The sequence below is a fragment of the Vespa crabro genome, chromosome 17 (assembly GCF_910589235.1).
Source record: "Vespa crabro chromosome 17, iyVesCrab1.2, whole genome shotgun sequence".
NCBI lineage: Eukaryota > Metazoa > Arthropoda > Insecta > Hymenoptera > Vespidae > Vespa > Vespa crabro.
Window position 1 is genome coordinate 1,530,001 of NC_060971.1, and position 19,864 is coordinate 1,549,864.

General features: G+C 30.0%; 5 protein-coding genes across 21 annotated transcripts in view; 3 read left to right on the plus strand and 2 right to left on the minus strand.

Annotated features, from left to right (window-relative positions):
- The window catches only part of LOC124430142 (PAN2-PAN3 deadenylation complex subunit PAN3), a 5,326-nt gene extending 1,160 nt beyond the window's left edge, over positions 1-4,166 (minus strand). Inside the window, exons 1-7 of one of the 5 annotated variants that reach the window (XM_046976292.1) lie at positions 3,836-4,166; positions 1,778-2,046; positions 1,381-1,638; positions 881-1,247; positions 666-782; positions 349-588; positions 1-266 (exon numbers count right to left, since the gene is read on the minus strand). The exon at positions 1-266 is cut by the window's left edge and continues 17 nt beyond it. In XM_046976292.1, coding sequence (XP_046832248.1) covers positions 1-266; positions 349-588; positions 666-782; positions 881-1,247; positions 1,381-1,638; positions 1,778-1,855 — 1,326 coding nt within the window. In that variant the 5' untranslated portion in view covers positions 1,856-2,046; positions 3,836-4,166. Of the gene's footprint in view, positions 267-348; positions 589-665; positions 783-880; positions 1,248-1,380; positions 1,639-1,777; positions 2,501-2,993 lie in introns of those variants that run through there. The other 4 variants (XM_046976288.1, XM_046976290.1, XM_046976289.1 and 1 more) reach the window with 4 other exon arrangements.
- Positions 4,167-4,733: 567 nt separating this feature from the next.
- Positions 4,734-5,947, plus strand: LOC124430146 (probable DNA double-strand break repair Rad50 ATPase). The gene is made up of 2 exons (XM_046976311.1): positions 4,734-5,455; positions 5,600-5,947. The coding sequence occupies exons 1-2, from the start codon at positions 4,971-4,973 to the stop codon at positions 5,931-5,933; spliced, it is 819 nt and encodes a 272-aa protein (XP_046832267.1). The 5' UTR covers positions 4,734-4,970; the 3' UTR covers positions 5,934-5,947.
- A 631-nt stretch (positions 5,948-6,578) lies between these two features.
- On the plus strand, positions 6,579-8,940 carry LOC124430144 (transmembrane protein 184C). Of its 4 annotated transcripts, none has more exons than XM_046976302.1 (7): positions 6,579-6,608; positions 7,086-7,389; positions 7,477-7,513; positions 7,584-7,861; positions 7,977-8,183; positions 8,282-8,497; positions 8,613-8,940. In XM_046976302.1, exons 2-7 carry the CDS (start codon positions 7,142-7,144, stop codon positions 8,914-8,916), a joined length of 1,290 nt encoding a protein of 429 aa, XP_046832258.1. In that variant the 5' UTR covers positions 6,579-6,608; positions 7,086-7,141; the 3' UTR covers positions 8,917-8,940. The 4 variants fall into 4 exon arrangements, with proteins under 4 accessions (XP_046832258.1, XP_046832255.1, XP_046832257.1 ...); XM_046976299.1 differs by lacking the exon at positions 6,579-6,608 and adding an exon at positions 6,615-6,999; XM_046976301.1 differs by lacking the exon at positions 6,579-6,608 and adding an exon at positions 6,615-6,964.
- On the plus strand, positions 8,869-12,038 carry LOC124430145 (Bardet-Biedl syndrome 5 protein homolog). 6 transcript variants are annotated; one of them, XM_046976306.1, is made up of 8 exons: positions 8,869-8,940; positions 10,392-10,540; positions 10,620-10,687; positions 10,797-10,924; positions 11,033-11,168; positions 11,289-11,390; positions 11,502-11,693; positions 11,766-12,038. In XM_046976306.1, the coding sequence occupies exons 2-8, from the start codon at positions 10,396-10,398 to the stop codon at positions 11,973-11,975; spliced, it is 981 nt and encodes a 326-aa protein (XP_046832262.1). In that variant the 5' UTR covers positions 8,869-8,940; positions 10,392-10,395; the 3' UTR covers positions 11,976-12,038. The 6 variants fall into 6 exon arrangements, with proteins under 6 accessions (XP_046832262.1, XP_046832263.1, XP_046832264.1 ...); XM_046976307.1 differs by lacking the exon at positions 8,869-8,940 and adding an exon at positions 9,590-10,111 and having other exon boundaries at positions 11,779-12,038; XM_046976308.1 differs by lacking the exon at positions 8,869-8,940 and adding an exon at positions 9,590-10,111 and having other exon boundaries at positions 11,782-12,038.
- A 55-nt stretch (positions 12,039-12,093) lies between these two features.
- Positions 12,094-16,304, minus strand: LOC124430143 (WD and tetratricopeptide repeats protein 1-like). Of its 5 annotated transcripts, none has more exons than XM_046976297.1 (14): positions 16,135-16,304; positions 15,656-15,751; positions 15,437-15,567; positions 15,194-15,305; positions 14,647-15,033; positions 14,437-14,554; positions 14,146-14,325; positions 13,905-14,020; positions 13,705-13,832; positions 13,497-13,577; positions 13,270-13,412; positions 13,051-13,198; positions 12,754-12,946; positions 12,094-12,642 (listed from the first exon to the last, which is right to left on the minus strand). In XM_046976297.1, the coding sequence occupies exons 2-14, from the start codon at positions 15,719-15,721 to the stop codon at positions 12,430-12,432; spliced, it is 2,016 nt and encodes a 671-aa protein (XP_046832253.1). In that variant the 5' UTR covers positions 15,722-15,751; positions 16,135-16,304; the 3' UTR covers positions 12,094-12,429. The 5 variants fall into 5 exon arrangements, with proteins under 5 accessions (XP_046832253.1, XP_046832252.1, XP_046832251.1 ...); XM_046976296.1 differs by having other exon boundaries at positions 15,656-15,780; XM_046976295.1 differs by having other exon boundaries at positions 16,079-16,304.
- Between the last annotated feature and the right edge of the window lie 3,560 nt (positions 16,305-19,864).

Consider the following 19,864-nt stretch of genomic DNA (forward strand, 5'->3'; position numbering starts at 1 on the left):
ATCGGTTGAGTAGGAACGTGCGACCAGCTCAAGAGAGGCCTGCATATTGTCGCGATGGACGGCAAGAAGACTGCGACATGCTAAAGCCAATACCAACTTTCCTAGTGCTATTAAATCCTCTTGCTGATAATGAGGTATGAGTGTAAGTGGATTTGTTGCGGTTCCATCGAATGTAACAACGTCCGGTATAGCGACGCAACTCAAACGAAGCCGTGTACGTGACGTTAGTAATACTTTGGTGGGATCCAAACACCTATATGCCAAGCCTGCCAAATGCGTTTATTTTTATTGTAATATTGTAAATGCTAAGGACAAGCGTATTGTTAGATTAGAATAATTAATACAAACCAGCAGCGTGAATGACACGAAGCGCGGCAGTAAGTTGTATGATATAACTCCATATAATGCTTTCAGGAAGCATACTACTATGCTGTTGTCTAAGAATAGTATTTTTTGTATGACTGTACGGTCGTGGAGCATTGGGATCTGAAGAAAATGGATCGGTATAGCCATTCAAACCGCTCGAAGAAAAATGCTTGTTTAATAACGTCTCTGATCCAGGATGATAATCATATACGAATACCATGGCTGTAATAATATTAAATTAGTATTAAGATATTTGATTATATATTTAAATATATAATTGATAATTTTCAATTACGTACAATGATCGCCAAAGGCCTTTGTAGTAAAGACCTCTCTTAATTGAACTAAATTAGTGTGCTCTAGTCGCTTCCACATATCAACCAAAACCATACACTTGGTATTTGCGAGTCTGAAATCTAAGGACATTTCAAGAGTATATACAATACAATTTCTATAACAGAGAAATAAATAATGCAATAGACAATATATTTTATATGATTACACTGGTGCTCACCATGAACACGGCGTAAACAATAACGTGTACCGCTTTTTATACTTGTTGCTTTGTACGTTGAAGTTTGATATCCAAGTACCGTAGAAGTCGGTTTATGAATAGGTTCCAATGGGCATAACTCATGATAATTGTCTACTTCATTTGGCAGGTCAGGAAATCTCACCACGTCGGGTTGAGCTAATACTAATGCATTTTTTTGAAGAATGTCGATTCTTATAGTTTCATTGATAAAAAAGCTAGGAGCTGCTTGTGGTGGGGGTGTGGAAGGGGCAGAGGAGTTACTCGATGAAGAAGTCTTCGATGGTTGCAAATGAGCTGGTGTACCTGGATATACATAGCCTGCTTGGCCTGTTCCTATGGTAGTAATCTGAACCAATAAAGAGCAATCATCATATTATAAAATAACACATATTTGCTGCTCTCTGGAAATTTATTAAGTACATGTAAATCTTATAATTGTATATAAACAACGATAAGAAATATTCTTCAAAATAACTTACACCATCAGTTCCTTCTTCCCCTCCAACAGCATCTGTGGCAGCATTGCCAAGATAAAAATAAGTTGTACCACCTACATTCTCTTGAGAGTGATAAGAATTATTGAAAAGATTAGGAGAACTGCTATTGCTACCAGTTAGACCTCTTCCTGGTACAAATTCTGGACTGGCAGTTACTTTCTTTTGAGAATCAAGAGAAAGATTGGACAGCTGTTTTGTTACCACAGTAGTATTTAGCGTTGTCCCAGGACTTTGACGATTCTATTCGAATAGAAACATCATTAAATACAATTATATTAATATAACGTCCATATTAATATGATTTCATTTTACATATATATATATATATATATATATATATATATATATATATATATCAGAGTCAAAAAGATATTTATACCATGTAGGTAGCAAGTTTGGACTCCAATGGAACTCCATTCGTTTGAGAGGTGTAAGTAACAAACATTGATGGGTCCATCTCTCCTTCAACCACCGCATTTACCACTATTACGTTTAATCGTTGCTTACACTCCCTTTAAGAACTATAAATCTTTCTTAAAATATCACCTGCTTGCTTATCCCTTAAGCAAAGAGAAGATAGGAATAATCAATCTTAATATTTCCTTTGTTTTATTCTATGCTTGTACACTTTGATTTCTCTTCTTCAATCTGTAACAGATCTCATACATGTATAAAAAAACAAGGAACAAAAAAATATATACGAACACAAAGGAACATGTGAACATTTATATGTAGACGTATAGTTTTGTTAATCGTAGCAAGACTTTATAAGAAAATCCTGCAAAAGGGGTATATTATGTATAAATGATAAATAAATATGATTAAATATATTCTTTTATATTCATAAACTATATCTATATTATAACAAAGCATTTGCGAATATTGCTATGAAGGTTCACTTTTTTTTGTAACCGATATATAGTCCTATCATTCAATTCGCTTTTGCATCATATTCTCAGATGCTTTATTAAACGCTTATGACAAAATTAATGTCGCATAAACTTTACGATATTACTTTTTCATACAAGAAACGAATTTAATCATTCAAAAATAGAATACACAAGAATACTATAAATATATTTTATATATTAAATAAAATAAATACCTGCATTATATAATAATAATAATAATAATAATAATAATAATAATAATAATATTAATAATAATAATAATAATAATAATAATAATAATAATAATAATAATAATAATAATAATAATAATACTAATAATACTAATACTAATAATAATAATAATAATAATAATGATAATAATCATAAAACAACAACAAAAAATCATTAACTCTTAAATAGTACTGCATGCCAAAGTAAAAACAAAAAAGAAAAATGAACGAAACTTATAAAAATCCATGCATTCTTTACATTTACACGCAGTGAGTTAGAGAGATAAAGAGCAAAAAAAGAGAGAAAGAAAAAGAAAAAAGAGAGAGAGAGAGAGAGGAAGGAGAAAAGAAAAAAAAATGAAAACAATTCTATTTGAAAATATAATAACTCGATAGAAAGATTAACAACGCTGTTAAATTTCTTCCATCGAATTAATAATGATAACGTAAAAAAATGAACTAAGCTAAATAATACCGGGGGACACAATACAGTGTGAACAACATATCGTAAAATAAAAGAAACACGACGCTCACACGACGACAAGAGTCCAGAATCGTACGTACGTACAACACGCTATAGTAATGGCAGCTGATTTTGACAATACACATTGGGGAAAAGAGACGCACGCATATAACCTTGACTTCGATGAATTTCTCTTCGTGAGTTAAACGTGTGCGATCTAAATCTAAGTGCATCAATTTTACGCGGGAAAAAAAGAAGAGAGAGAGAGAGAGAGAGAGAAAAAGAATGATAGAAAATTCGTAGCTCGCGAAAGATAACCGTAACGGTAGGTAGAAGAAGGCGTTTATCGATATAAAAAAGAAGATATAAAAAAAAAAAAAAGAGAGAGAGAAAAGAAAAAAGAAAGGAAGGAAGAAAAATAGAAAGAAAGAAAAGGATTGCTATGAAGGGTACCCCAAGTTAACATTAATCTTATTTGCTGTCACATACACACACAACAGAGAGAGAAAGAGACAGAGAGAGAGAGAGAGAGAGAGAGATAGAGAGATAGAGCGAGAGCGAGAGAGAAAGAGAGAGATCGCGTCGGTTGCGTACGGCGCGAAAATGTCTTATTAGCTAAGCTTTTTTTTTTCTTCTTATCGTTTCATTCGAATACAACCGAAATAGTAAAGATAATATTTTTGAAGGAACTTGATGATTGCAGTCTGACCGTTTAATAACATGTTTCCCTTTATCCAATCCAGACACAAAGGATATAGAAGTAGTGCAGAAACGTTCCAATCTTGTGTGTTTATGGCCTTCTCCCTTTTGCTTTCCTCGGAACACTCTTATTTCTATCTCCTTCTCTCTCACACCTATTCATGTCCTTCGATCGCAGCTGTCCCGCTATCGTTTGCTGCTACTGCTTCTGCTAACACCACCGTTGTCGTCGTCGTTGTTGTCGTTGTCGTTGTCGTTGTCGTCGTCGTCGTCGTCGTCGTCGTCGTCGTCGTCGTTATTGTTATTGTCGTTGTTGTCGTCGTCGACGTCGTTGTCGTTGTTGTCGTCGTCGTCGTCGTCGTCGTCGTCGTCACAGTCACAACTTGTTTTGGGAACCACGCGGATGATTAATATATTAATCTTTTAAATTACATTAGAACGTTTTTATCATTCATCGCGAACGAACAATATCGAATAAACTTACGAACGTACGAACTGTTTTACGTGACCTTGCTCTTTTTAATGATCAAGATAATGGAAAATTTCTATTCTCTTTTTTACTAAAAGATATTTTTGTGTCAAAAAAAAAAAAAAAAAAAACCCCGATTGGATTATTTAACTTTTTAATAATAATGTTTGATTCGCGCGCGCTCGCTCTCCCGTTCGCGTTACGTTCTTTAATTACCTCTGATCTTAATAGTTTGTAAATAATTTACAACGATAAAATCTGTCCTTTTTTTTTTCTTAATCTTGATTTTTCTACTTTCTAGATAATATTCAATATTTAGGTAGAATTTTATTCGATTGTTACGTCCAATTGCTTTTCTTTATATACAATAGTATCGATTCTGATTGGTTTACGTGAAAATGATTTTGACGATTTGATTGGTCGTTTCACCGATACGATACGTCTATTCGATGAAGACGATTAGTAGAGAAAAATATAGATACAAGAAAAAACATATGATATTATTTCAATAATAATCATAGAATAAATTATTGTGAAGTTTTTAAAGTTTGTTTTTTTTTTTTTTTTTTTTATATATCAATTATTAATTCAATAAAATAATTTACAGTATGCGTATTGAATAAGGTAGTAACACTATTACAAATGGAGGATAGTGCGTATAACTAAACACTGTCTATCATCTTTGTGAACAATGTTGCATTTATATGAATGAAATCATAACCTAAAATCAAATTATTATATTATTGTAATAATATTATTGTGTGCGATATTGAGAAAAGGAAAAGAAGGATTGACTAAACGTATATTAAAATACGAGAAAGATGAATTTAAAAGCGCTATTTAATTTTAATACATTTTTATATATACGTAGGCAAAATATATTAAACAGTAGATATTTTACTTCAAAAACAGAGAATGATGTTATTGTTGACGGTAAAAAATCCATTTATGAAATCGCAGAAGAGACGCCTATTTATGATCACGATCAGCAAGAAAAGATTAATGAAATTGAAAAAAAAAGGGATAAGTCGAGACTTAATCCGAATCATAGAAATATATTATTTGGACAACGTCCTTACAATGAATCTGTTAAATGGTTTCATAATACTGTGAAATATAAGAAGCGTATGTTAGGTAGGTATGGTATGAAAGCAGTAGAAGTACCAGCAGGGTTTGCTTGGCCAACGCCAGAAGAAGTTGAAGATATGAAGGAATATGAAAGAGTTGCTTATCCATATAGTATTCAAGAGGAATGGGCTAGGATAGAAGAGAAAAAAAGACAACAGGCAGAAGCTATAAAGGCTAGGTATAAAATTTTTATAATTGTATACATTTGTCTTATATATGTATATATATATATATATGTATATATAAAAGACTTAGTAGCTTCCTATGTATTGACTGCTATTTTTGACAATGATCTACATCAATCTCTTACAAAATTTTTTAGAGAAGATGATATATCTCAAAAAATGGCTAAACTGGGCAAATGGATAAACGATTTGAATACAAGACTTGCCAAGAAAGAAGCAGATTTATTAGAAGCAAAGAAACATAAAGAACGTTTAATAGAAGAAGTTAGGTATCAGCTTGGATTTGATGTACCTATACATGATGAGAAATTTAAAGCAGCAATGGCAGAAAAAGAGAAGGAAGAGAAAAAGAAATTGAAAGAGGCTAAAAAGAAATTAAAGGAAGAAAAGATGTTAGCTAAATTGAACGAACTTTCGCAAACCAATGATAACGCAACTACTGTACCATCTTCGGATGAGCCAATAAAATAAACCATGCTATATAATTGTTGTATAGAATATAACATTAATGTAATGTACATAGATACAAAATCATTGTTTTTTCTTTTTTTTTTTTTTTTTTTTTTTTCATATAATTTAATAAAGTATAAAAATTGTTTACATGCATATAAATATCTGCAGCGAAAAAAGTTGAATTCAAATGTATAAAAGTGTAACATATCATTATGCTGAGTCTTGATTGGCCAATTCTTATATCTTCGATAATACTGACCAATCAGAATCTCAAAATTTTATATCATTACTTTTATGTTTGAAAATTCATTATATACAGATACATAGACGTATCACTCGTTAATATTTCTTAATAATATTAAATAAATAAATATATTATTTTATTTATATAGAGAACATTTATATCAGGGTTAGCTCATAGAAGCGTCGCTTTTTTAATGAAAGCATAAAAAATAAATCGAACTTGATCGAATAATTAGTTAAATATTTATATTTATTTTTCTATGTAGAAATTTCTCGACAATCAATGATAGATATATTATTACTTCAAATAATTATTTGATAATTGATTTGAAGGTCTAAAAGTTTTGTTAGAAAAAGGTACATCATGATTGGTGGATTTTTTCTCTCGATATTTGTACTATCGATGTGCGAGTCAGTATCACAGGGACGTACTAAGTTGAAGTTAATTATGTTAGTTTTTATCCGATCCATAAAATATACGTTTGCGATGGTGGAATTGTTACTTTATAAATAATATATATTTTGATAAACACATTGTATTTTTAGAAGATTTATGTCGTATAGATAAATTCAATGAATTTTGAAGAAGAAATAATATCAATGCGAATTGATTAACGTTGTTCGAAAGAAGAGGTTAAAATGATTGACATTAAGCTGTCATTGTTTACCGATTTCTCCTAGTGTTTTTATTTATTCACAATTTTATTAACGATATTGTGGTGACTAAAGCGTTTATATTATTTCAATATACTTTTATTTTTTAACGATGAATGCTGTTAATGTCCCGTTATATGATTTTTATGAAAGTAAATAACGTCTTATCAGTTGAGCGATAAAATCGGTAGACTGATATATTATACTCATTTTATATTTGCTCAAATAATGATTTATAATAGTTTGCAATATAGCCGCATTTATTATTTTCAGTATGAAAGTGTATAAGTTACAAAAATATGTGAAATACTGTACATCATATAAAAGCAATGGCTTCAATCTGTAGACGATGGAGATTATGGATATTACCAGTTTTGACTTGCTTGTATGCTCTCTTAATTGTTATATTAGTACCGCTTTTAATAGCTAATTCTATTAAGAATGATTTAGATAAACAAAAGCAAGGTGCATTGGTGGGTGGAGCGTTTGTATTATTGGCATTGCCTATCGCTTTTTACGAAATCGTCCAACATATGATATATTACACTCAACCTAGGTTACAAAAATATATCATTAGGTATATTATGTTATTTTGTGTATGTGTATATATATATATATCTTTTTTATATTATAATTATTTAACAAATATTATCATTTTGTTTAGAATATTATGGATGGTACCTATTTATGCGGTAAATGCTGTGAGTATATCCTAAAATAATCTTGAAATTATATGTATTATATTTATGATTTATTCGATTGACGTTATAGTGGTTGGGACTTGTATATCCTGAAGGCAGTATATACGTCGATAGTATAAGAGAGTGTTACGAGGCATACGTGATATATAATTTCATGATGTATCTGTTGGCCTATCTAAATGCAGATCATCAATTAGAACACAGATTGGAGATGTCTCCTCAGGTACATCATATGTTTCCTTTATGCTGTCTTCCTGATTGGGAAATGGGACGAGAATTTGTACATATGTGCAAACACGGTATTTTACAATACACAGCAGTTAGGCCTATATCAACTTTAGTATCTTTGTAAGTATTATTAAATTAATATAACAATGATATTTTTCTACATAAATAGCTCGCATTGTCATAAAACATTTTATATAATTTCTCATATATATTTTATATTATTATATCTTTCTAGTATATGCGAATTAAATGGAGTATATGGAGAAGGAGAATTTAGAGCAGATATTGCTTTTCCATACATGATCGCTCTAAATAATTTGTCTCAATTTATTGCAATGTATTGCTTAGTTCTTTTCTATCGTGCTAATTCGGAAGCTCTAAAACCAATGAAACCAATTGGGAAGTTTTTGTGTATTAAAGCAGTCGTTTTCTTTTCGTTTTTGTAAGTTTTCTTATGCCAACTCTTTTACAATGACAAAAGAAAGAAAGAAAGAGAATTAATTATGCAATAACATTAATTCCATTCACTTTTTCTTACAGTCAAGGATTTATAATCGCTTTGTTGGTATACTTTAACGTAATATCAAGTATATTTAATACGTATAACACACATCTTATAAGAAATATATCTTCCAAATTACAAGATTTCTTAATTTGTATTGAAATGTTCTTAGCTGCGATAGCACATCATTACAGTTTTACGTATAAACCATTTGTAAATTTAGCACAGAGTCAAGCTTGGTGGGACGCATTTAGGTATGTATCAATTCTCGATCATAATTAGTTGTATCAAATTTATATTACAATTAGATAAATGTATAATTAATCAATAGATTAAATAGAAGTTATATGTATATGGATTTTTATGTAGGGCAATGTGGGATGTTTCCGATGTACATAACGATATTAAAGAACACTTAGGAGTTGTTGGATCATCCCTAAGTCGCAGAATTAGAGGACGCAGTGCTTATCAACAAGCATGGGGAAGTGCAACAGAACGTACGTCGCTTCTTCCTGAAGCAGCAGCAGTAATACCTAGAAGCGCACCTGCTTGTTCGTTTTCTAGTTATAATACAGCTGAAAATGGACAGAATAATAATCCCGGTGATAGTTTTTCTGTATCAACTGACATAAATACCGATACGCAGCATAGTACTAATAACATAAGTACATAGTTACGATGTCGAAATCATACGTATGTGAGTAAGAACATTTAACTGGACATAATATCATACTTTCTTTACACGAATTAACGTTATATATCATTTAAATGAAAGAAAGAAGAAAGAAAAAGAAAAAAAAATACACGATTGTACAAATTCTCATAAGTATAACGACAACATCAACAACAACAACAACAACAACAACAACAACAACAATAATAATAATAATAATTATAATTATAATTATAATAATAGTCTACCTTTTTTTAAAGTATTTGAGAACAAGGATTTGATAAAACAACAATAATATAAATGATGTCAACTTAGCTTTCAGTATATTTTAATTTAATAGAATTGATAAATTTTATGTTACCATTGATATTGCCAAATATTGTCTGTATGCATATTAGTTCCTTATATAGAACAAATTTCATTTAGAATTTACTTGAATGTGTATACGCGCACGGTGTACGGTCACATTTGTATATACATGATATATTACGATGCTTTTTATTATTGCTTTAAGAAATATGTGATATTTTTCTTTTGTAAATTCTTTTTCATTTCTATAGTAAATATAGAAAATAAAATTTTGGTAATTGAAGGTTCATCTTAAATTAAAATTGCAAATATTCTGCAATTAAAGAAACAATATTATTTATTATTTAAAGAGTATATCTTTTTGAGTTTATTATTACATTGAATTGTATTATTAATGAATTAATTATAATTCTTTTATAATATTATAAATTAATTCATATTTATTTAATTGATTAATATGCAAATAACGTGTATAGCTGTGTATTTAGAATTGTTTAAAAATACTTACTTGTTATTTTTAATGATAATTTTCTTTATTAACATATTTTAGTTTTAAAAAAAATTATTAAATTTTAAACTTATCTGTATGCGTATATATAAGATTTGAAATATTTTCTTTGTATTTGTCTAACAGTATGTAGTTTTTTATGTTACGAAATTTAAAAATTGGCGCCATTTCGTAACCACGCAACATTGTGATACACATCGTGCGTATTATATATATATATATATATTTGTTTTTGTGTTTGTAGCATTGAGGTATTGACGAACAACGTTCTTTACTTGAAGTATTTTATTAACTTTATCGATTAAAACTTTTCCAGGTTTTATTCAAATACGTCATAATGTGGCAAGATAAAGAAATAAGATTCGATGTATTTTACAAGTAATTATTTTATCAGAATAATAATTTCGTAAAACTGTAGCACGTTTGAAAAATATTTTCTTTTTTTGCGCACTTTATTTTCCTTTTTCTTTCTTTCTTTTTTTTTTTTTTTTTTTTTTTTTTATGAATATAATTATTTAAGTTTTGGACTCTAAATATATTCATATATAATATTTTAATTTGAGTTTTTAATTGGCGATATTAAATGAAAGAAAATGTGAAAACGAATTTGTATAGAATAATTAATAGTTTAATAATTATTAATAAGTTTAATAATTAGTCAGATGCAATTAAGAGTTGGTGAAATTATGGTAGACAAACTCGATATGATAGAAGATACGAAAGGAAATTCTGGCGACAATGGAAGATTAATTGTAACGAATTTACGAATATTATGGCATTCCTTATCTTTACCAAGAATTAATTTAAGTATGTTCGAACTGACATAATAAATTCTAGGTTTCTATCAATTTTTTATAAAAAAAGAAAAGAAAAAGAATTTAATTAGTTCTTGTCATTTTCACAGCTATCGGTTTCAATACTTTTGTTACAATAAATTCAAAAACTGTAAGCACAGTAAGTATCCTTCGTTTAGGTTTATAAAAAATATTAGATATTACGTTTAGAAAAATTATCATATATATATATATATATATATATATATATATATATATATTTTTTTTAGGTTAAAGGTGGACAAACACAAGCTTTACACATTTTAACATCTTTTCGGAATAGTCAATATGAATTTATATTCACAAATTTAAATTCAATAAGTACTAGACATTATACCTCAGTTATTGGTGTATATAGGTATAAATTTTTTTTTTTTGCTTGATCATAAAATAATTCATTTAATAATGACAATGGTAATAATAATAAAAAAAAATAAATTAATGAATTAATAATTTCTATATATAGAGCTTATACGTCATCAAAAATTTATCGAGAAATCAAATTAAGAAGTGGTATTGTCAATGAAAATAGATTGACTCTGTTGCCACATGAAAAAGTCCATACAAGTTTGCCGGATGTTTGGAATTTATCTGTTGAACAGGTTTCATATTGTTAACTTTGTCTTTTTAATTGAATTTTTAATTTCTTTTTTCTTTTCTTTTCTTTTTTTTTTTTTTTTTGAAAACAAAAATGACGTAAATATCGACGATAAATATTTTAGGGAAATATCGGAACTTTCATAGTTACAAATATTCGACTCGTATGGTTTGCAGATATGAATAATCAATTTAATGTATCAATGCCATATCTATCGATTGCTAGTGTAAGTAATCGATGATTTATACGTTTCTTCGTATATACATATTTCATGACTGTATGTTATTTGTCATACGTATCTGTACCGCGTTGTTTACGAAGGATGGTTTGTTTTTAGGTTACAATTAGAAATTCTAAATTTGGAGCAACATTAGTGGTATTAAGCGACAAGGATAATAATGAATATATTTTAGGATTTCGTATAAATCCAATAGAAAAACTTAATACTCTTCACAAAGAAATTAATATATTAGTAGCAGCGTATAAGAAGTCACCGATTTTCGGCGTAGATTATACTTTTGAATATCAGGTAAAGTTTATTTTATACGATGATATAAAATAAGATATTTTCTTTTCGAGTGTATAAAGGTACGAATTGCAGGGACCGATGGAAGAAGAGATTCATCCAGAACGTTTCAACGAAATACAAGATAATCAGGGTGATATTTCTGATGTTATTGGTTATTATTTTTTCGAAGGAGGTTCGACACAAAGGAAACCTAATTTTTCAAATTATTTGGGATTGGCCATAGAAGATCCTAGAGAAGGAAGTACTTTACAAAATTTATGGGAGCTTGTACCCTCGACGTAATTGATTACTCTAAGTGTTTGTGATAAGAGAATATTTTCTTATATAAATTATATATGACGTATATATATCCTTGTGTGTGTATATATATAAAACAAAGGTAAGATTAACTTACGAATAGTAAAACTAGTACATTAGATTTTATTAAATACAATTTGCAGAAACAAAAAATTCATATATTAATTTTCTTCTTCTGTACATTTTTTTCTCTATTATCGTTCGAAAACGAATCTTTCGATTGAACAGAGAGTAGAATGTGATGTGCGGGGTTTTAGAATATCTAAATTAATATCAAACATAAAGAAGGTAATAATAAGAGAAGTGTGGTGTAACTAAAAAATGGGATCTAATTAAAATGGAATAAGATATATTACGAATATAAGGCGTGCAATAGTTTTTGATGAGAAAAATTTTATCAAATAATCGACATTAGTTTCTTTTCTCTTTTCTCAAAGGCTTAGCTTGGTCTACAATTTAAAGGATGAACAATCGGTTGATCGTTTTGATCATCAATTTCTTCATTAGGTTCATTCTCTTCAGGTTGTTCAACTGGAAATCTATAACCCATATTAATCAGCATTAATTCAAATGGATCTCTATTCATACGTATTTGATTTGCAGATGCAGCATCTTCCAAATTTTTAATTTCCCTGTCGTTTATACTGCCATCCTAGAATTTATTTCAATACAAAAAATTAGTCATCCTTTTTTTTTTTTTTTTTTTTTTTTTAATCATATAATCCAATTGTAACATTTATATAAAAAATATTGAATTATTTACTTCTGGTAATGGGCTCCACAATCTGATAACTGGATCTATGCCACTTGTTGCCAATAGACATGTTGATGGATGTGGTTGAAGACAATTTACAATTCTATCATCACCTCTTAATACACGTATAATATTTGTTGTATTCCGATCCCAAATAAAAAAGGAACCATCGTCCGATCCGGCAACTATATATTGTCCATTGCTTAAATAATATTTAATATAATTTTTTTATTGTTATTTATTAAGTATGTGTATATATATATATATATATTTATCATTATAAGTGATAATAATTTTCTCACATACTTTCCAAAAAAATTAGCTTCTTTTATGTCTGTTGTAGTGTTACAATGACCGCAAAATCTCATTTTATAATCTATAGTATTGCTTCTCCATTCTTTCTCATAGCCTGAGATTCGTGAAAGATCTTGTTCGAAACTATCAATGTCCCTACCTGAAGAATACAAATATTTGGTATACAATCAAAATTTATATCTTTTTAAGTAAAAGTCATTGTAAACAAACCTGAATCAATAGCTTCTTTAATATCCATTTTCAAAGCTTTGCACGCAGAATTGGACGCATATTCAGGAAATTTGCATAAAAAATTTTTAATAACTTTTTCAGCTTCAACTGATCTATTTAGATCAAACAAACATCGTGCTAACCTAAAAAAAAAAAAAAAAAAAATTGATCTTAGAAATGGAAGAATAATACAAATACTTTTTTTTTTTTTTTTTTTTTTTTTTTACCTAAAGTGTGCCTTTACATGTTGCGGATCAAGCAGCAAAGTCGTCCGACAATCACGTAAAGCAGCATAAGTATCACCATCCCTGTAAATGACATTATTATTGCGTTTATGGAAATTTTACGGCTTTAAAAATATTATTTACAGCAATATAGATTTTTTCTTTCCACAGTAATATATAAATTATTGTTTATTAACAATTGTTTATTTACCAAGCGCGTTTCATAAATGCTGCAGCTCTATTAGCAAAAAGTACAGCTGCTGTGGGGCAGTAACTAATAGCTTTATTATATAAATTGATTGCTATAGTATATTTTTGTTGTTCAAAACCTTCATTAGCCTGTAATATAAAAATATAATTAGATAAATATGTATAACATTAAATTCACTTATGACATAGTACAATATATACCTGACGTTTTAATTCTTCGACATGATGAGGCAGAGTTCTGATATTTGTATTAGCAAGATTAACATCACAATTTTCTATACAACCATTTTTTGATTTTGAATCTTTTTCATTCGTCTCTGTTAAAAATAAAAATTGTTGACGAACTTATAAATGTCATGAGAGATCTACATTCGATTATGCGCAGTCAACGAAAAAAGAAAAAAAAAAAAAAAAAAAAAAAAAGAAAAAAATCCATAATTACCTGAAATATTTTTAATATTATAACTTTGAAATATTTTTGAATTCTTTGAATTGTTGATATCATATAAATAAATCTGTTCTCCGCCCATATTAACTAGCAATTCATTCCCATCGGCACTAAAGGTCAAATATGTTGCTGTAAGGCTTCTATTACCATCACGCGGACGTGAGTGCAGATGGCCTATTTAATGTTAAAGAATAGTCTCCGTTAGAGAGATCATGTAACAGGCATCAAAAAGGAGGAGTAAGTACAAAGGAGCCGCGTACGCTATCTCTGATCGTACGAACGAACCCGCGATAAAATACTGTGCACAACCCAATGGTACATTATCCTCTGGATCACCTTCGCCGCTTCGAATGAAGCTAAGATGTCTCCTGTCCCAGTCAACGTGAGGAAAAACAATTGGAACCTGTAGATATTATGGAATACATAGAAAATGTTTTTTTTTTTTTCATTCCATTGGAATAATATATAAAATGATAGTAATTATTTAATACTCAAAACCTGAGAATGTTTGATCATTCTGCGATCATACATCCTTATGTAAGCATCGTTAGCTCCAATAGCTACCAATTCTGGTCTCTTAGGATTTATGGAGATACATTTTCCTTCCGCGGATCTTCCCATATGATTTACCAAGTTTATAAGTACGTTAGGCTCATTATTTTCACATGTATGTGGTACACGTATATCATACTGCAGTACCAAACCATCTTCAGCCACGCTCCAAAATAATGAAGGTATACTTCCTATTGTAGCTATACGTTTAACACGTCCTAGATGACAATAGCATGCAAGGATCGGTTCCGTGAGACTAAGATCGTGTACTTGGACTTTACAATCAGCTGCCCCTGATACCAACACATTATTATTTGTCTTTGGCATGAACTAAAAATAAATATAGATTATAATGAAGCCGTAACTTAGCTCAGCTTGATAAAGCGGAAGTATCATGTTTTCTGTTACGAATCAAGAAATGATTTTATAAAATACTAATTATAATGATAATATCTTTTATTAAATAATATGAATATATATATATAGATACCTTTGCAGAAAATATATTTCCACGGTGTCCAGTATGAATAACTAACTTTTTTTCATAACGAAATGGATCCCATAATATAATATTTGTATCATCCGAGGCAGAAGCTAGTACTCTAAAAACATATTTAAAATTGTTTGTTATTATTAGAACAGACAATTTTATTTATTTTATTTTTATTCATTATTAAAACATTAAATTTACATTTGGTTTCATTCTATTGAAAAATAAACAAACGATACGTACTTTCCAGTTTCATCCCATTCTAAACAATTAACACAACCAGAATGACCATTCAATTCTTTTTCTAATCCCAATCGTAATACCAAATCTTCAGTAACGTGTAATTTTTGAGAGACCGTATGTGCTATGGATTCCTATATAATATATAATATCACATAAATAAAGAATAAAGATGAATTTAATCTACAGAGAGACTGTCATAAAATAATTTAATGATCATACTTGTATTTCCCTTTGACGGATAAGATTTACAACCGTATAATCTTTTTCTTGTCTATGCACTGCCATGTTTATCTTATGTACTGTTTCTCTTAATATCTACAATAGTATTATATTAAATTCAGTAACTGAAAATGATAAGAGAATAAAATAAATTAATGTTAATTAATAAATAAAACATTCACACTAGGTATCCATTGAAAGATATTAAAGATACGTTTTACAATTGGATTAAATGTTCGTTAAAATACATTAATCTACGTATGTTGTATATACAAGAGCATAAAAGAATGTTCAATAAAAACTTAATCGCGCATGGATTTATTATAGAGTTATGAAAATAAATAATAAATTTCAGATGATAATGTATGCATCGATAAGGAAAAAGTTAATTAGAATACGTGAAGGTTGATTAAAACAACTCACCTATTCTCAAGTTGTACGAGACATATCTTAAAAAGTATAAAGAAAGCCATACTAACGCTTCCAATGTTATTTCACACGCATATAATAAGCTTCAAAGTCAGAATATTCCATATTTTCTTTCTTCTCTTGTGGATTGCGAAAAAAAAATTAAAGTTTTGTTAGAAACGTTTCTCATGAAAAAACACTGATCAACGTTACATTTCCACCATCGAGTATTAGAAACAGTGCTCTCAATCTGAAAACAATGAATTTCCTACTAAATCATTTTGAAAGTGCACGTTTTTCCCGCCAGTAGAATTAAGCATTTTTCGAGGGATTTGAAAGAAAAATTAAAAGGTCGTTTTTATATCGGTCTTCATTAATAAAAATAATTCTTTTTAAAAGTTATTAATTTTTTTCTCGATATCGTCAAGCGTGCTTATAGTTTTTTTTTTGTACATTTTATCTCAATAAAGTAACATACTACTTTATCGAATTATCGATCGAGTAATTTAATTCCTCCATCTTGTCTAGAAGCTCTACGCGTATTAGTCGGTAACGTAGAACTCGAATGAAGTGTAACGGTTTTCGCGACTTTTTGAGTATAGGCTTCTTACAGATTTAATTTTATTGTCTCTTTTGTTTCATTTTATTATTAGAATTCGTAACGCGGTTAGAAATTAATTACGCAATATCCGTAAAGACAATAAATCAGGTAATTGTTATATTTCTTCAAATCGCTTTAATATATTTCGAAATAATAGTATCTATAATTAACGATATAACCTAATTAACAAAATGGTATTACAAATAATTATCGTGCATTATCGTTATCGTCGAATAAATCATAACAATTATTTTTATTATTTAATAATTTTGATATTTATGAAACAAGTAAAAATATTTATTACGAATCGATTAAAAATTAATTCATATGTATTGCAGAATCAATCGTTAAACGTTTAAACCATGTAGGATTTTGTTATACAAACATTTGCCGAAGAAATTCATCGCCAGTAAATTCAAGTAAATATATGCACGATACGAACGTGAACGGTAAGATATTTACAATATAGAGATACATTTTATTCTAATAAATACGTAAGAAAAAAACGAAGATTTCTTTCCATAATGGTCTTCAAAAAAAAAAAAAAAAAAAAAAAAAAAAAAAAAATCAATTCGCAATGCGTTGAAAATGGCGGAAAAAGAAAAAAATAAGAAAGTCAATACTCGAATAAAATTATTGAAAATCGACCGAAGGGAGGGCAATTTAAAGTCCAAAGTTCACGGTCCACAAGTCCACAACAATCCACGGTCGTAATTACGTTTACGATTACGATTATTATTACGATTACTGTTACGGTTCAGGTTTCGATGTAAGAATATTCAAAGTGGGAACTTTACAAGAGCGAGACGTAGATATCGTGCCCGTTGTGGTTTCTGCAAAGTCCCGTGGTAAAGACGGAAAGTCTAGCTAACGAGGGAGCCAAGAACAGCTTACTTGGCGGAGGCAGACCATTTTCGAAAGTTCCTCGAGTTGTGTAACAAACTTTACTCGGGATTGGTTGCCCGAAGGGACGGGTGGGGCTGGCGGAAGTGAGAGAGAGAGAGAGAGAGAGAGAGAGAGAGAGAGAGAGAGAGAGATAAACGAAGACGAAGTAAGTCTCAAGTAACATGGCCAAAGAGGAAGGGAACGATGGAGAAGAGTTCCTCCGAGAGAAGAGATTCAGTTAGGAAGGATACTACATAACCGATATATATATATATATATATATGTATATATATATGTATGTATGTATAGGTATATATTATATACCGTCAGACCCATCCGACGAAATACGTGCAAGCACGTAATAGCAAGCGATACGGAGATACCTTTGGGAACGTGCCTCTTTTTCGAAGCTTTCCATTTCAAAATTGGAAGTATAGTATGTGTATACCTTAACGATATATTTTTTTTTTTATATTCTCATTTCTTCTTCTTTTTTTTCTCTCTCTCTCTCTCTCTCTGTTTATTTTTTTCTCGTCTTTCTTTTTTCTTTGGGTCCCTTCACTCTCTCTTCCCCCCGCCCCATCCCTCTGTTGTTTTTCCCTACCGATATTTATCAATGATCAGAAAGGGAAATAAAATAGAATATAAAGATAAGGATAAGAGTAGAAGAATTAGGAAAAATTTTTGAAATAACTCGAGCAGATAAGATCGAATTCGAGATGCAATTTTAGAAAGATGATAGCACGATCAGAAGCAACGAAATGCTTCAGCAGGGACGATGACGATCGGTCGGTCTATGCCCTCGCGTTTCTAATTCCGCCGCTTACTCGCTTACTCGCTCATTCGTTCGTTCGTTCGCTCGCTCGCTCGCTCGCTTGCGCGGACGTCAAACAAACAACCGGCAATTAAATGCAAATACGGCTAATGCGTTCTGGGTCGGATGTGCAAGTCACCGTGCTCGTTATGGAGATCCACCCGCGGCCATGTTGTTTCGTCCAGTGTGTGTTAACTGAATGTGTTACTCTATCTCTTTCTCTCTCTCTCTCTCTCTCTCTCTCTCTCTCTCTATCACTATTTTTTTCTTTCTTTCTCTCTCTCTCTCTCTCTCTCTCACTCTTTCTTTATTTCTCTTATACTGTACAAGTCAATATCGATGTAAACGTCCGTTATATAAAACCGGCTTAAAGATACTCATCGAAATAGAAGAAAAAGAATAATAACGTTCTACAAATAACCATAAGCATCATCAGATGTCCACACTCTTCTACTCTCTCTCTCTCTCTCTTCCTCTCTCTCTCTCTCTCTCTCTTTCTTTCTCTCTTTCTCTCTGTTTCTTTAAAATTTCCTATTAAATCTTTTATGGAGATCTAACGATCATTCTAACACAACTAGCTAATTATATCTCAATAGAAAAAAAAAGGGAAGAAAAAAGGAAAAGGAAACAAGAACAAAATAAGATTTTTTTTCTGTTCTTTTTTTCTCTTTTTTTTTTCTTTTCTTTTTTTCTTTTTTTCTTTTTTTTTTTTTATTGTAGACATATCCAGAGATGATAAATTAATTTAATTAATAACATTTTGGAGATGGGTAAAATTTTTCCATAGATCTTTGAACGTTCAATACAAGCTATAATTTAGCATCGTAATTATCGTCGATTGTGAAAAGAGAATTAATTTAATAAGATAATGGTGTAGGTATGAAAGATTTCTCTTTTGAAAAAATATCACGTACGCATTAATAATTATAATACATGGATACTAACTACTTTTTTTTCTTTTCATTTCGTTGTTTTTTCCTTTTTTTTTTCCTTCGATCGTCTTATATGTATGTATGCATCTTTAATTACAGCGATACAACGATCGCGCGAACTGACATGCCTAAATGATGATTTTTGATAAGAAGAAAAAAAGGACGAAAGAAAGAAAGAGAAAAAGAGAGAGAGGGAAAGAGAGAGAGAAAGAGAGAGAAAGAGAGACCGTCAGAGAGTTTTCTCATTAGAACGAGTCGGATTATCGGATTTGTCTAGAATTTGTCGAATCGTTCCGATTCCTTTCGATATTCTCCAAGGACGTTGATCCCAGCCTATTGAAAATCGCAGGAGTATGAGTGTAAACCTAGTACGACGAACGATCCTTTTCGTCCTGCTGGGTCTTCCTTTTGACGCGACGCATCATCAACGTATATATATATATATACATACATATATCTATCAGTAGAGTATATAGCTACAATATTGAATGGGGATAGCAATGTTACTGGTTATGTCGTCGATGAGGAGAGAGTCAGAGATAGAAAGAGTGAGAGATAGAGAGAGAGAG

Bases quoted from the DNA above. Each gene is read 5' to 3' on its own strand.
- LOC124430146 (XM_046976311.1), top strand. From the start codon at position 4,971: ATGAATTTAAAAGCGCTATTTAATTTTAATACATTTTTATATATACGT. The intron at 5,456-5,599 runs GTATAAAATTTT...AAAATTTTTTAG, and splicing joins GCAGAAGCTATAAAGGCTAG to AGAAGATGATATATCTCAAA.
- LOC124430144 (XM_046976302.1), top strand. From the start codon at position 7,142: ATGGCTTCAATCTGTAGACGATGGAGATTATGGATATTACCAGTTTTG. The intron at 7,862-7,976 runs GTAAGTATTATT...ATATCTTTCTAG, and splicing joins ATATCAACTTTAGTATCTTT to TATATGCGAATTAAATGGAG. The intron at 8,184-8,281 runs GTAAGTTTTCTT...TTTTTCTTACAG, and splicing joins GTCGTTTTCTTTTCGTTTTT to TCAAGGATTTATAATCGCTT.
- LOC124430145 (XM_046976304.1), top strand. From the start codon at position 10,071: ATGTGGCAAGATAAAGAAATAAGATTCGATGTATTTTACAA. The intron at 10,688-10,796 runs GTAAGTATCCTT...TATTTTTTTTAG, and splicing joins ATTCAAAAACTGTAAGCACA to GTTAAAGGTGGACAAACACA. The intron at 11,694-11,765 runs GTAAAGTTTATT...TACGAATTGCAG, and splicing joins ATTATACTTTTGAATATCAG to GGACCGATGGAAGAAGAGAT.
- LOC124430143 (XM_046976297.1), bottom strand. From the start codon at position 15,721: ATGGCAGTGCATAGACAAGAAAAAGATTATACGGTTGTAAATCTTATC. The intron at 15,568-15,655 runs GTATGATCATTA...TATATTATATAG, and splicing joins TCCGTCAAAGGGAAATACAA to GAATCCATAGCACATACGGT. The intron at 15,034-15,193 runs GTATCTATATAT...ATTTATTTTTAG, and splicing joins GAAATATATTTTCTGCAAAG to TTCATGCCAAAGACAAATAA.